Genomic DNA, 15,833 nt, shown 5'->3' with positions numbered 1-15,833 from the left:
AGTTAAGAACAAACACCATTGTAAATACAACCCATATTTGCACATAATATGACATTTGAAATGTCTTAATTCTTCTAGAACTTTTGCGAGTGTAATGTTAATTGTTATTATCTAGTTATCTTGCTTTAGGAGTGTAAACATATGTTCCCACGCCAATAAAGCCCTTAAATTGATTTTTGAGAGAGAGAGAGAGAGGCAGAAAGAGAGAGAGATGCAGAAAGAGAGAGAGAGGCAGATAGAGAGAGAGAGGCAGATAGAGAGGCAGATAGAGAGAGAGATGATGATGCAGTAGGGCCAGTGTGCTGTTCATTGGCTCACAGGGCCACCGATCCACACACAAGGAAGACAAGTGAACAGACCAGGCCTTCTGAACAGGTTGTAGAGTGGCCATTCTCCTTCTGCAGCAATTCACCTACACACAGACATTCACATCTTCTTCATTCTCTCTTTTTTGTCTCACTTGAAAAAGCACAGTGGCTGCTTTACGGAGTCCCTATGTGGCAGGGTGACAGGGGACACTACTCCTTCCCTTTTTAGATGGAGTACAACTGAAAGGGGGTCCTCAGCTCCCCCAGCCCCTCGTCTCCCCCCCCTCTCATTGTGTGTGTGTGTGTGTGTGTGTGTGTGTGTGTGTGTGTGTGTGTGTGTGTGTGTGTGTGTGTGCGAGCGCACATGCATATGTTTTTAACACCTCTGGTAGGGTATTGTGCAGACTATATAAAGAACAGGAAGCTTGGAGATCATTGGGGCAGGACTGAAGGTCAGCTCAATCAGTTTCCTCTCCAGCGTGATGATGTCACAGTGGCAGTGTTGGTGTGATGGATTCAGAATGGGTGTCAGGTGGAACACGAACGGCAAGATGGAACACACAGTACATACACCTCTCTCTCTCTCCCACGCAAACACACCTCCTGTCCTCTGTTGTATCGATATCATTGAGTGAGTCATCCTGTCTGTATCTCTAGCATTAACAAACTCCAACTTGTTGGTCGGCAGCAGAGCCATAAATACAGATATAGAGTTCAGCAAACTGACATGGTAGAACCACATGTGGACTAGCCAGCCATAGGACATTAGGAATACATTGAAAGTTGTCTAGATGGATGGTATATGGCTCTGGGTGGTCAACCTGGACTCAGGGGTTGAGTCCAGGTTTTAATTGAACCTTTATTTAACTAGGTAAGTCAGTAAAGAACAAATTCTTATTTACAATGACGGCCTACCCCGGCCAAACACTAACCTGGACGATGCTTGGACAATTATGCGCCATCCTATGGGACTCCCAATCACAGCCTTGTTGTGATACAGCCTGGAATCAAACCAGGGTCTGTAGTGACACCTCTAGCGTGGGCTGTAGGGAGGGTTGTAGGGAGTGCTATAGGGAGGGTTGTACGGAGGGTTATAGGGAGGGCTGTAGGGAGGGCTGTAGGGAGGGCTATAGGGAAGACTATAGGGAGGGTTGTAGGGAGGGCTGTAGGGAGGGTTGTACGGAGGGTTGTACGGAGGGTTGTAGGGAGGGCTGTAGGGAGGGCTGTAGGGAGGACTGTAGGGAGGGCTACAGGAAGCTATAGGGAGGGTTGTAGGGAAGACTGTAGGGAGGGTTTTATGGAGGACTGGGCCTAATGGGGACACATGTAATGGACTAGGGTTAGGACACCTGGGGGAGGAGGACTGGACCACATGGGGAGAAGTTCTCCTCCACTAGAAGGGATGTCTGTCAGGATTCTGGGATTAGATTGAATATATCCCAGATACATTCTCAAACAAACACAAGTTATTTTGAGCTAATGCTGAAAATGTAATATGTAATATCAAACAAATCCTGAAAGACACACATTTATTTTTTTTAATCAGGCAATAGATGTTACTGTTTTAGTGAATAAAAACAGAATACATGTTGTAAAGTGTCTAATGAATCTTCACCACAGAGGGACTGGAAATCCTTCCATTCCCTGCTCCTCTCACCTCCCTCTCCCCTCCCTCCCTCTCACCTCCCTCTCTCCCTCCCTCTCACCTCCCTCTCACCTCCCTCTCACGCCCCCCTCTACCTCCCTCCCTCCCTCTCACCTCCCTCTCCCTCCCTCTCACCTCCCTCTCACCCCCCTCTCCCTCTCCCTCCCTCTCCAAATTCCCCCACTCCCCCTCCCTCTCACCTCCCTCTCCCCCACTCCTCTCACCTCCCTCCCTCCCTCTCACCTCCCTCTCCAAATTCCTCCACTCTCCCTCCCTCTCCAAATTCCTCCACTCTCCCTCCCTCTCACCTCCCTCTCACCTCCCTCTCCCTCCCTCTCCAAATTCCTCCACTCTCCCTCCCTCTCACCTCCCTCCCTCCCTCCCTCCCTCCCACCTCCCTCTCCCTCCCTCTACAAATTCCTCCACTCTCCCTCCCTCTCCCTCCCTCTCACCTCCCTCTCCCTCCCTCTCCAAATTCCTCCACTCTCCCTCCCTCTCCCTCCCTCTCACCTCCCTCTCCCTCCCTCTCCAAATTCCTCCACTCTCCCTCCCTCTCCCTCCCTCTCACCTCCCTCTCCAAATCCCTCCACTCTCCCCAGGACAAGACGACCAGTCAATTAATTAGACATTGTCTCCTCCCCCAGAGACCGGTGCACAAGGGGCCACCCAGGAACCAGCAGTCCTCCATCTAAAGCCGCTTCACTGGTGGCCCCCAGGAATGCAGCACATCGCTTTGGGAACGGGTCATGGGGACGGGGGTCCGGGAGGCTGGAGAGAATAGAAACAGCCCCATCATCATCATTCTGGGCAAGGGCCAGCCAGTCAAACCTGGAGGAAAACAAAAGGAAACAGCATCTAGGGTTCCAGTCTCTCTCCGGGATCCAAAGCCACTTCACTTTACCCTTCTATGCTCTGCAGTCCAGTCAAATGCCCCCCACCACCATAACCCACCCCAAAGCACTCCATCACATGGCTGCCACAGTCTTATTAAATCCCCAGACAGTCCTGACCCTGAGATACCTCCCAGTCCCTGCCCTCTCCCACAGTTCTGACCTTAAGATACCTCCCAGTCCCTGCCCTCTCCCACAGTCCTGACCCTAAGATACCTCCCAGTCCCTGCCCTCTCCCACAGTTCTGACCTTAAGATACCTCCCAGTCCCTGCCCTCTCCCACAGTCCTGACCCTAAGATACCTCCCAGTCCCTGCCCTCTCCCACAGTCCTGACCCTGAGATACCTCCCAGTCCCTGCCCTCTCCCACAGTTCTGACCCTAAGATACCTCCCAGTCCCTGCCCTCTCCCATCCTGACCTCCCAGTCCCTGCCCTCTCCCACAGTCCTGACCCTGAGATACCTCCCAGTCCCTGCCCTCTCCCACAGTCCTGACCCTAAGATACCTCCCAGTCCCTGCCCTCTCCCACAGTCCTGACCCTAAGATACCTCCCAGTCCCACACAGTCCTGACCCTAAGATACCTCTCCCTGCCCTCTCCCAGTCCCTGCCCTCTCCCACAGTCCTGACCCTGAAGATACCTCCCAGTCCCTGCCCTCTCCCAAGACCCTAAGATACCTCCCAGTCCCTGCCCTCTCCCACAGTCCTGACCCTAAGATACCTCCCAGTCCCTGCCCTCCCCCACAGTCCCTGCCCTCTCCCACAGTCCTGCCCCTAAGATACCTCCCAGTCCCTGCCCTCTACCACAGTCCCTGCCCTCTCCCACAGTCATGACCCTAAGATACCTCCCAGTCCCTGCCCTCTCCCACAGTCCCTGCCCTCTCCCACAGTTCTGACCTTAAGATACCTCCCACAGTCCCTGCCCTCTCCCACAGTCCCTGCCCTCCCTCCCACAGTCCCTGCCCGTCTCTCCCTGCCCTCTCCCACAGTCCCTGCCCTCTCCCTCACTCAGTCTCTCACTCCGTCTCTCACTCAGTCTCTCACTCAGTCTCTCACTCAGTCTCTCACTCAGTCTCTCACTCAGTCTCTCACTCCCAGTCTCTCACTCAGTCTCTCAATACTCAGTCTCTCTCCCACAGTCCCTGCCCTCTCCCACTCACAGTCCCTGCCCTCTCCCACAGTCCTGCCCCTAAGTCTCTCAAGTCCGGACCCTGCCAAGATCCCCCCTCTGCCACAGTCCCTGCCCTCTCCCACACAGTCCCTCCCTCTCCCACAGTCCGGACTTCCCTGCCCTCTCTCCCACAGTCTCAGTCTCCCACAGTCCCTGCCCTCTCCCACAGTCCTGACCCTAAGATACCTCCCATCCCTCTCCCTCTTTCTCTATCTCTCTGCCTCTCTGTTTGTCTTTCTGTCTCTCCCTTTCTCTGTTATTCAGTCTTCCTCTCTGTCAACTCAGTCTCTCTCTCTCCGTCACTCCGTCTCTCAACTCTCCGTCCTTCTCCGTCCTTCTCTCCGTCGTCTCTCTCCGTCACTCTCTCCGTCTCTCTCTCCGTCACTCCGTCTCTCCGTCACTCTCTCCGTCTCTCTCTCTCCGTCTCTCTCTCCGTCTCTCTCTCCGTCTCTCTCTCTCTCCGTCTCTCTCTCCGTCTCTCTCTCTCTCCGTCTCTCTCTCTCTCTCCCTCACTCCAGTCTCTCACTCTCTCCGTCAGTCTCTCTCCGTCTCTCTCTCCGTCTCTCTCCGTCTCTCTCTCCGTCTCTCTCCGTCTCTCTCCGTCTCTCTCCCGTCTCTCTCTCCGTCTCTCTCCGTCTCTCTCTCGTCTCTCTCTCCGTCTCTCCGTCTCTCTCTCCGTCTCTCTCTCCGTCTCAGTCTCTCACTCCAGTCTCTCACTCCAGTCTCTCACTCCAGTCTCTCACTCCAGTCTCTCACTCCAGTCTCTCACTCCAGTCTCTCACTCTCTCCGTCTCTCACTCAGTCTCTCACTCAGTCTCCTCACTCAGTCTCTCAACTCCGTCTCTCTCCGTCTCTCAACTCAGTCTCTCTCAACTCCGTCTCTCACTCCAGTCTCCACTCCGTCTCACTCTCTCCGTCCTCTCCGTCTCTCTCTCCGTCTCTCTCTCCGTCTCACTCCGTCTCTCTCTCCGTCTCTCTCTCCTCCGTCACTCTCTCCGTCTCTCTCTCTCCGTCTCTCTCTCTCCGTCTCTCCTCTCCTCTCTCTCCGTCTCTCTCCGTCTCTCTCTCTCCGTCTCTCTCTCCGTCTCTCCCGTCTCTCTCCGTCTCTCTCTCCGTCTCTCTCTCTCCGTCTCTCTCTCCGTCTCTCTCCGTCCCTCCGTCTCTCTCTCTCCGTCTCTCTCTCCAGTCTCTCACTCCAGTCTCTCACTCCAGTCTCTCACTCCAGTCTCTCACTCCAGTCTCTCACTCCAGTCTCTCACTCCAGTCTCTCCTCCAGTCTCTCACTCCAGTCTCTCACTCCAGTCTCTCACTCCAGTCTCTCACTCAGTCTCTCACTCAGTCTCTCACTCAGTCTCTCACTCAGTCTCTCACTCAGTCTCTCACTCAGTCTCTCACTCAGTCTCTCACTCAGTCTCTCACTCAGTCTCTCACTCAGTCTCTCACTCAGTCTTCTCCGTCTCTTTCACTCCGTCTCTCTCCGTCACTCTCTCCGTCACTCTCTCCGTCACTCTCTCCGTCTCTCTCTCCGTCTCTCTCCCCGTCTCTCTCTCCGTCTCTCTCTCCGTCTCTCTCTCCGTCTCTCTCTCCGTCTCTCTCTCCGTCTCTCACTCCAGTCTCTCACTCCAGTCTCTCACTCCAGTCTCTCACTCCAGTCTCTCACTCCAGTCTCTCACTCCAGTCTCTCACTCCAGTCTCTCACTCCAGTCTCTCACTCCAGTCTCTCACTCAGTCTCTCACTCAGTCTCTCACTCAGTCTCTCACTCAGTCTCTCACTCAGTCTCTCACTCAGTCTCTCACTCAGTCTCTCACTCAGTCTCTCTCTCCGTCTCTCTCTCCGTCTTTCACTCAGTCACTCCGTCTTTCACTCAGTCACTCTCTCCGTCACTCTCTCCGTCACTCTCTCCGTCACTCTCTCTCAGTCTCTCTCAGTCTCTCTCTCCGTCTCTCTCTCCGTCTCTCTCTCCGTCTCTCTCCGTCAATCAGTCTTTCTCTCCGTCACTCCGTCTTTCTCTCCGTCACTCCGTCTTTCTCTCCGTCACTCAATTTCTCTCCGTCACTCAATTTCTCTCCGTCACTCAATTTCTCTCCGTCACTCAATTTCTCTCTGTCACTCAATTTCTCTCCGTCACTCAATTTCTCTCCGTCACTCAATTTCTCTCTGTCACTCAATTTCTCTCTGTCACTCAATTTCTCTGTCACTCAGTCTTTCTCTCGCTGTCTTTACGGCATCAGTTTCAAAATGGCACAAATGTGACCAAAGGTTTACCTTTATTGAACAAGTGCTGACAACTAAGTACTGTACATGTCGCGAGAGTCCAAGAAAAAAATATAAAATAAATAAATCGAATTCAGATCCTGACTGAACAAGGAATTTAGGCTGAAACAATAACATAAAAGTGATTCATTGCAAGCAGTGTGTAGAAGCTTGTTTTATGAATATCATGTCAACGTTTCAGTCAGAGGCACCTGCTAAGCTCAAGGAACCATCAAATGTGTGTGTGTGCATTGCATTTACATGGTAGAATGATGCTGCCATAATATTCACCTTGCGGATACCAATCCTGACAGTCATTGTCTGTCATGGATTGTCGTGGACTGACAGCCACTACAGCTCACACAGCACTCACTGGAACTACCACTGACACAGACCCATCTGCCGTTCCAATACTGAACAGTAACTATTGGCAGGAAAAGACAGTTTAAAAGACCAACTGAAAATGTGCAACAATCTCCATTAAATCAAGTCACCATGACGTAATTAAATAATCATATAGAGATCTATTCCTTATAACAAATCCTTATATTAATCTCTGCAAAATGTGTTAAATCATGTAACAGTCAGATTTAGCCCACCCAGCAATACCAAGACATCCTCACCACAAGAAATTGTGAACTTAGAAACTTTATTGAACATGTGTGACAAACATTAACAGTATTATATTTTCTATATAAAGGATTTGAAAACCTTAAAGCCCTTACATTTTTTTTATATGAACATTTCTTCACAGAGATTTTCAACAATTCACAAGACAAGCAAAATCTTCAAATACAAACAATACAAACAGTATTGATTTATAAAAACTAAACACCCCAGTGGAGGCTGCTGAGGGGAGAACGGCTCATAATCTCTGAAACGGAACGATTGAAATGGCATGGAAACCTTGTGTTTGATGTATTTGATACCATTCCACTGAATCCGCTCCAGCCATTACCACGAGCCTGTCCTCCCCAATTAAGGTTCGCCACCAACCTCCAATGACACCCTCCCTTAAACTCCAATTTAATGATACGAGTTGATTCAACTCGTTCTCACACAAAACAATCCAATACAAGACTTACACACCAAAGCTTTTACCTTATTTTCCAGACAAACAAAATACATCAATTCTTCTTTTGAAACATTGTTCATTAGTACAATGTCCTTTTCCCTCTATAAAGTTCCCACTTCAAGACAGCCCACTGCATTGCATACATGCAGTTGAGTGATATTTTTTTTTAAATGTCATACTATTTAGAATCTTATGCCATACCATAATTACAGTATTTAAAGCCTTAAAACACACCAAAGAAAAATAAGATCATTATTTTGGTTCATTTTTTACATGTACACTTATCCACCAAACCACTAACTACCGTGATTCCAATGTAAATAACTTAATACATGTACAATTCTAGCCCAGCTAGATGACAAAAAAATAATATATATTTGATATATAATAGTTATGAAATAACTTCTTTCAAATATTTTCTAAAATCCTTTTTCTATGGATAAATATCAAATATATAGTAGCGAATGTTGCACAGTGAGTGGATGATGAGCTACAGAGAAGAGGTTTAGGACAGTCCCTCAGTAGCAGTTCAGTAGAGCCAGGCTCTGGTCAACACTGCCCCCTTGTGGCTGGACATGTCACCCTGAAACTATGGCACCTTGGAAGAGACAAACAGTGCCCTTTGATTAATCTTCCTTTGAAATAATTTAGTTTCTTTTACTTTAAATTAAAATACAAAAAATATTTACATTTTCATTTTATAGACAACCCAAATAAATACAAATAAATGTTCTATAATGCTAAAGCTATTTAAAACGATACGTAGGCTTTATGAAGTAAAAAAGGTCCCTTGTAACTTGATTTTAGAATTAGAACAACTGTTTGTAAATCTGTCATTACTTATGAAACTCGTCAAACAAAAATCATCAACACATCTCAGCAAAACAAATGGGTGCATGTAAGAGTCATTTCTTTTTAACAAGACAACAATAGGATCCGATTGACAGAGAAAAACAGCTCATATACACACACACACACACCATGTGACATGGATCGCCAACTACATGTGCCAATACATACAATATATATTATAGGAATAGGTTTCTCTTGACCAAAAGACCCAGACCACTGCTATGTGCTTCAATTCATAACATAATGCCTTATCTAATAGCAGCCATATGGTACAGCTGGCCTGCACACCTGAATGGTTGTTCACAGTGACCAAACCATATGTCAATGGACCAAACACACAGGTGTTGTTTTCACAGTGACGGCTCGGCTACGCATGTCCTTGCAGTAACTAAAGGAGTAAGCAGTAGTGGCATTCTTTACATGGAGTCTACCTATAATCCAAATGAAGGACAATTCGTGTCCATGAACCTGTCTGTCTACAGAGACAAAATATCAATTGAACATTTAAAAAAACAATTTGGAAAAACAAGGGCCAAGTAAATCAAAAGTGCAAAGGTTCATATTAAAGCTGATTTGCATGTTAGGTTGGATACTTAGGCTACAGCCTATTGAAGCAACTCACCGTTACGGTACGATTGAAGGGACCCACCGTTACGGTACTATTGAAGGGACAGACCGTTACGGTACTATTGAAGGGACAGACCGTTACGGCACTATTGAAGGGACAGACCGTTACGGCACTATTGAAGGGACAGACCGTTACGGCACTATTGAAGGGACAGACCGTTACGGCACTATTGAAGGGACAGACCGTTACGGCACTATTGAAGGGACGGACCGTTACGGCACTATTGAAGGGACCCACCGTTACGGTACTATTAAAGGGACCCACCGTTACGGTACTATTGAAGGGACCCACCGTTACGGTACTATTGAAGGGAGAGACCGTTACGGTACTATTGAAGGGAGAGACCGTTACGGTACTATTGAAGGGACAGACCGTTACTGTACTATTGAAGGGACAAACCGTTACGGTACTATTGAAGGGAGAGACCGTTACGGTACTATTGAAGGGATGGACCGTTACGGTACTATTGAAGGGACCCACCGTTACGGTACTATTGAAGGGACAAACCGTTACGGTACTATTGAAGGGACAGACCGTTACGGTACTATTGAAGGGACAGACCGTTACGGTACTATTGAAGGGACCCACCGTTACGGTACTATTGAAGGGACAGACCGTTACGGTACTATTGAAGGGACAGACCGTTACGGTACTATTGAAGGGACAGACCGTTACGGTACTATTGAAGGGAGAGACCGTTACGGTACTATTGAAGGGAGAGACCGTTACGGTACTATTGAAGGGACCCACCGTTACGGTACTATTGAAGGGACAGACCGTTACGGTACTATTGAAGGGACAGACCGTTACGGCACTATTGAAGGGACATACCGTTACGACACTATTGAAGGGAGAGACCGTTACGGCACTATTGAAGGGACAGACCGTTACGGCACTATTGAAGGGACAGACCGTTACGGCACTATTGAAGGGACAGACCGTTACGGCACTATTGAAGGGACAGACCGTTACGGCACTATTGAAGGGAGAGACCGTTACGGCACTATTGAAGGGACGGACCGTTACGGCACTATTGAAGGGACGGACCGTTACGGTACTATTGAAGGGACGGACCGTTACGGTACTATTGAAGGGACGGACCGTTACGGCGCTATTGAAGGGACGGACCGTTACGGTACTATTGAAGGGACCCATCGTTACGGTACTATTGAAGGGACAGACCGTTACGGTACTATTGAAGGGACGGACCGTTACGGTACTATTGAAGGGACGGACCGTTACGGACTATAGAAGTGACAGACCGTTACGGTACTATTGAAGGGAGAGACCGTTACGGTACTATTGAAGGGACAGACCGTTACGGTACTATTGAAGGGACAGACCGTTACGGTACTATTGAAGGGACAGACCGTTACGGTACTATTGAAGGGACAGACCGTTACGGCACTATTGAAGGGAGAGACCGTTACGGTACTATTGAAGGGAGAGACCGTTACGGTACTATTGAAGGGAGAGACCGTTACGGTACTATTGAAGGGACCCACCGTTACGGTACTATTGAAGGGACCCACCGTTACGGTACTATTGAAGGGACCCACCGTTACGGTACTATTGAAGTCTCCCTCCTCTCAATGATAGGCAAATAAGTGTGAAGATGTTCCTCAAAAAGTGGTCAATTTGGAGCGTTTTTCTTTCTGGAACAAACAGAGCGAAGACACAGCAGATCAGACTCCCAGCGGTCAGTTCCATATAGGACTCCATCCTCTTTCCCTCCTCCTCTCTCCTTCCCCTCTCTTTCTCTCCTCCCCTGCTTCCTCCTCCATGGCTGTGCTATTACACCGCCCCCCCCCATTCTCTCTTCTCATCCCCTGCTTCTTCTCTTCAGTGGCTGTGCTGTAGTCTATTAATAGATCCAAACAAAAGGCTTGAGGTTTAATGAGGCAGAAGAGAAGCAGGAAGGGAACTCATGCAGACTGAAGTCAGAGATGAGCTTTGTACCGTTTAGCTTCAAGGGAAGGGTTCAGCCTTTTTATATCATGGAAAGCCATGTTCTTGGGGGTTTGGTGTGTGTGACCACGGTGTTCTCTTGACATATAAAGCTATAAGATCTTCTTGGACAGCTTGACATGATGGATAGATCTAGAATATATGCATAGTTTCAGCATGAACCAAAATATCATATGAAGCCCTTTACCAAAGCCTCTGTCTCTCTCACTCTCTTTGTAAAGCAACATGTCAAGGTGTGTATCACAAGAGCAGAAAACAAACATGACAGTAAGTGGCAAGAGTTCAAACCACCCGAGAGAGAGAGACAGAGAGAGAGAGATAGAGACAGAGATACAGAGACAGAGAGACAGAGACAGAGAGAGAGACAGAGAGACAGAGACATGATAACCAGTCAACTGTTTACTATAGTCTAAAGCAGAGTCATACAGACTGTATATACATGTAACTGTCAAAATAAAGGAAACACTTGAATAAACGAGGGATACAAAGTATATTGAAAGCAGGTGCTTCCATACAGGTGTGGTTCCTGAGTTAATTACACAATTAACATCCCATGATGCTTAGGGGTCATGTATAAACATGCCCAGTTGACCATTATTTTGGCTACCATGGCTAGAAGAAGAGATCTCAGTGACTTTGAAACAGTGGTCTAAAAAGGAGCATAGGGGGTTTAAAGTGTGTCACCAGATCTTAACTCAATTGAGCACTTCCTGGAGAGTGTGGAGTGGAGCCTGAGACAGAGTTTTCCACCACCATCAACAAAACACAAAATGATAGAACTTCTAGGTGTAAGAATGTCTTCACATCCAACAGTTCCAGACACTTGTAGAATCTATGCCAGGTGCATTGAAGCTGTTCTGGCTCAACACCCTATTAAGATGCTTTATGTTGGGCGCTTCCTTTACTTTGGCAGTTACCTGTATATATGTCTCTAGTCTGAAGCATACACAAGGGCAAGCCATCTAATAGAGAAAAGGCAGAGATTTTTGGTACAGTACTTCTTTGCCTCTTTCCAAGACAAACAATAACTATTAATCCAGGAGCCGAGACAGAACAAGCTACAATACACCCATAAAAACAGTAACATCACTAGAGACGGAGCGACAGGTTATTTGAGGGGAGAAAACCTTCCGATATATCCGCCTATATATTGTTTTACAGCAGGGAAATGAACAAGTGATCTTTCTCCAAACTGACTTCTCATAAAGGCCATCCAAAACAGCCATTGTCAAAGAAATATACTTTACATACTGATTTCTTACATTGTGACAACAATGACACATCATTTGATTGGTCACATGCGTTCAGATCAGCATGAGACCCTCTTTTCTGGTTGGATAAAACCCCCAGAAATACATGCTTACATCATCTGATCAACAAACAATTGCATCATGATCTCATTATGAGAGGTTGAAGCACTGAAGTGGCTGTTTGAAACATCTATTGTAGGAATCATCCTGAAACAACATCAACCTGCCATTGCAAACGTCCTGCGATGACTTGAAACTGCCTCTTTAGCTCAAGGGTTCTAGAGCTCAAGGGTTCTAGAGCTCAAGGATTCTAAAGTTCTAGGTCCGAGCATATATACAGTTGAAGTCGGAAGTTTACATACACCTAAGCCAAATACATTTAAACTCAGTTTTTCACAATTCCTGACATTTAATCCTAGTAGACATTCCGTCTTAGGTCAGTTAGGATCACCACTTTATTTAGTAGAAATAATTATTTATTTCAGCTTTTATTTCTTTCATCACATTCCCAGTGGGTCAGAAGTTTACATTCACTCAATTAGTATTTCGTAGCATTGCCTTTAAATTGTTTAACTTGGGTCAAACGTTTCGGGTAGCCTTCCATAAGCTTCCCACAATAAGTTGGGTGAATTTTGGCCCATTCCTACTGACAGAGCTGGTGTAACTGAGTCAGGTTTGTAGGCCTCCTTGCTCGCACATGCTTTTTCAGTTCTGCTCAAAAAGTTTCTACAGGATTGAGGTCAGGGCTTTGTGATGGCCACTCCAATACCTTGACTTTGTTGTCCTTAAGCCATTTTGCCACAACTTTGGAAGTATGTTTGGGGTCATTGTCCATATGGAAGATCCATTTGCGACTAAGCTTTAACTTCCTGACTGATGTCTTGAGATGTTGCTTCAATATATTCACATAATTTTCCTACCTCATGATGCCATCTATTCTTTTTCCTCCAAACATAATGATGGTCATTATGGCCAAACAGTTCTATTTTTGTTTCATCAGACCAGAGGACATTTCTCCAAAAACTACGATCTTTGTTCCCATGTGCAGTTGCAAACCGTAGTCTGGCTTTTTCATGGCGGTTTTGGAGCAGTGGCTTCTTCATTGCTGAGCGGCCTTTCAGGTTATGTTGATGTAGGACTCATTTTACTGTGGATATACATACTTTGTGCCTGTTTCCTCCAGCATCTTCAGGTCTTTTGCTGTTGTTCTGGGTTTGATTTGCACTTTTCTCACCAAAGTATGTTCATCTCGAGGAGACAGAACGCGTCTCCTTCCTGAGCGGTATGACAGCTGCATGGTCCCATGGTGTTTATACTTGCATACTATTGTTTGTACAGATGAACGTGGTACCTTCAGGCATTTGGAAATTGCTCCCAAGGATGAACCAGACTTGTGGAGGTCTACAAAATATAAATTCTGAGGTCTTGGCTGATTTCTTTAGATATTCCCATAATGTCAAGCAAAGAGGCACTAAGTTTGAAGGTAGGCCTTGAAATACATCCACAGGTACAACTCCAATCGACTCAAATGATGTCAATTAGCCTAGCAGAAGCTTCTAAAGCCATGACATAATTTTCTGGAAATTTCCAAGCTGTTTAACAGTCAACTTAGTGTATGTAAACTTCTGACCCACTGGAATTGTGATACAGTGAAATAATCTGTCTGTAAACAATTGTTGGAAAAATTACTTGTGTCATGCACAAAGTAGATGTCCTAACAGACTTACCCAAACTATAGTTTGTTAACAAGAAATTTGTGGAGTGGTTGAAAAACTAGTTTTAATGACTCCAAACTAAGTGTACGTAAACTTCCGACTTCAACTGTATCTATCATAAACAGTTGTGAACCATTAATAAGTTAACATAAAAAACAAATCATAAATAATTTCAGTCTGCATTATTGTCATATATAAATACCGCAAAATATATGCTCCACTAGAAGTATGCTCCAACAACAGGTTCCTCCCAATGTGATAAGCTGCAGTATTTGTGGCTTAAAGTAAAATATCTTTACTAATGCAATACACCACAGTGTAAACAAAAGCAAACAACCAGGACTATGACCTACCTTCCAGACAAACAGGAAGACATGACTGAAACAGAGGTGTGGTTGTAGAAGGGTCTCTCCGCTGTCTGGCTCGGTAGGGCAGTCCTTTTCATTTACTGTGTGTTTATTGCTAGTGATGATTGAGAGGTGGGTCCTGTTCCTGCTGCATGCTCAGCCTGGAGGCGTGTAGGTGCTTGTGGTCCATGCATGTGGCTGATTGTGAACGATTGACTGGGAGCTGCCATGGAGGGAGAGAGAGAGATCTACATGCTGCCCATCTGAGTCTCTCTCTCTCTCTCGCTCAGTCTCCGTCTCGCTCAGTCTCCGTCTCGCTCAGTCTCCGTCGCGCTCAGTCTCTCTGTCTCAGTCTCTCAGTCGCTCTGTCTCAGTCTCTCTCTCTCTCAGTCTCTCTCTCTCTCAGTCTCTCTCTCTCTCTCTGTCTCTCTCTCTCTCTCTCTCTCTCTCTCAGTCTCTCAGTCGCTCTCTCTCTCAGTCTCTCAGTCGCTCTCTCTCTCAGTCTCTCTCAGTCTCTCTCTCTCTCAGTCTCTCTCTCTCTCAGTCTCTCTCTCTCTCAGTCTCTCTCTCTCTCAGTCTCTCTCTCTCTCAGTCTCTCTCTCTCTCAGTCTCTCTCTCTCTCAGTCTCTCTCTCTCTCAGTCTCTCTCTCTCTCAGTCTCTCTCTCTCTCAGTCTCTCTCTCTCTCAGTCTCTCTCTCTCTCAGTCTCTCTCTCTCTCAGTCTCTCTCTCTCAGTCTGAGAAGTATAAGGCTGGAGGCGGCGAGCGTTCCGGGGCGGGGTCGTTGTCTGAGCCCATGGAGAGGGGTGTGGTGACAGGGGTGGTGGTGGAGCTGATGGAAGGTTGGGGTGGAGGGTCGGCGATACCGTCTCCCCCAGTCTTCTCCTGGTGGGACAGGGTGGAGGAGGAGTGGGTGTCCTGGTGGGACAGGGTGGAGGAGGAGTGGGTGTCCTGGTGGGACAGGGTGGAGGAGGAGTGGGTGTCCTGGTGGGACAGGGTGGAGGAGGAGTGGGTGTCCTGGTGGGACAGGGTGGAGGAGGAGTGGGTGTCCTGGTGGGACAGGGTGGAGGAGGAGTGGGTGTCCTGGTGGGACAGGGTGGAGGAGGAGTGGGGGTCCTGGTGGGACAGGGTGGAGGAGGAGTGGGGGTCCTGGTGGGACAGGGTGGAGGAGAAGAGGGTGTCCTGGTGGGACAGGGAGGAGGAGAAGAGGGTGTCCTGGTGGGACAGGGAGGAGGAGGAGAATAGGGTGTCCTGGTGAGACTGGGAGAAGGAAAAGGATGAGTGGGTGTTGTGGTGCGACAAGCTGGAGGAGGAGGAGGAGGAGGTGGAGAAGGAGGAGCGGGTGTCCTGGTGCGACTGGGAGGAGGAGGAGGAGGAGCGGGTGTCCGGGTGGGACTGGGAGGAGGAGGAGGAGGAGCGGGTGCTCTCTCCGGAGCTGCTCCTGGTCTCTGTGCTGGTGCTGGTCTTCTTCAACTTCCTCCTCTTGGCCAGGGGGGCCTTGTCCACAGTCTGCAGACGGAAACCCTCCCGTGTACACTTGTTGAACGCCTAGAGAAGCAGAGCACAACAAACACATTCACATGAGTAACAGTAACATTCACTAAAAATACAGTAAAAATACTGAAATAAAAACATGTATGGATCTTTACCCACCCACACCATCCCCTTTGGAAGAGCTGATGAGAACAACTGAATAGGGGATATTTGATATTCTCAAACTCTTCCTGCAGCATCC

General features: G+C 47.7%; 1 protein-coding gene across 2 annotated transcripts in view; it reads right to left on the bottom strand.

Annotated features, from left to right (window-relative positions):
- Positions 1-11,174: 11,174 nt before the first annotated feature.
- Positions 11,175-15,833, bottom strand: part of LOC135525593 (ribosomal protein S6 kinase alpha-5-like) — a 53,593-nt gene continuing 48,934 nt past the window's right edge. Inside the window, exon 17 of one of the 2 annotated variants that reach the window (XM_064953310.1) lies at positions 11,175-15,646. In XM_064953310.1, the coding sequence (XP_064809382.1) occupies positions 14,831-15,646 (816 nt within the window). In that variant the 3' untranslated portion in view covers positions 11,175-14,830. The remainder of the gene's footprint in view (positions 15,647-15,833) is intronic. The other variant, XR_010453188.1, reaches the window with a different exon arrangement.

Source organism: Oncorhynchus masou, chromosome 32, assembly GCF_036934945.1.
Source record: "Oncorhynchus masou masou isolate Uvic2021 chromosome 32, UVic_Omas_1.1, whole genome shotgun sequence".
Taxonomy (NCBI): Eukaryota; Metazoa; Chordata; class Actinopteri; order Salmoniformes; family Salmonidae; genus Oncorhynchus; species Oncorhynchus masou.
This window is presented reverse-complemented; position numbering and strand designations above follow the sequence as displayed.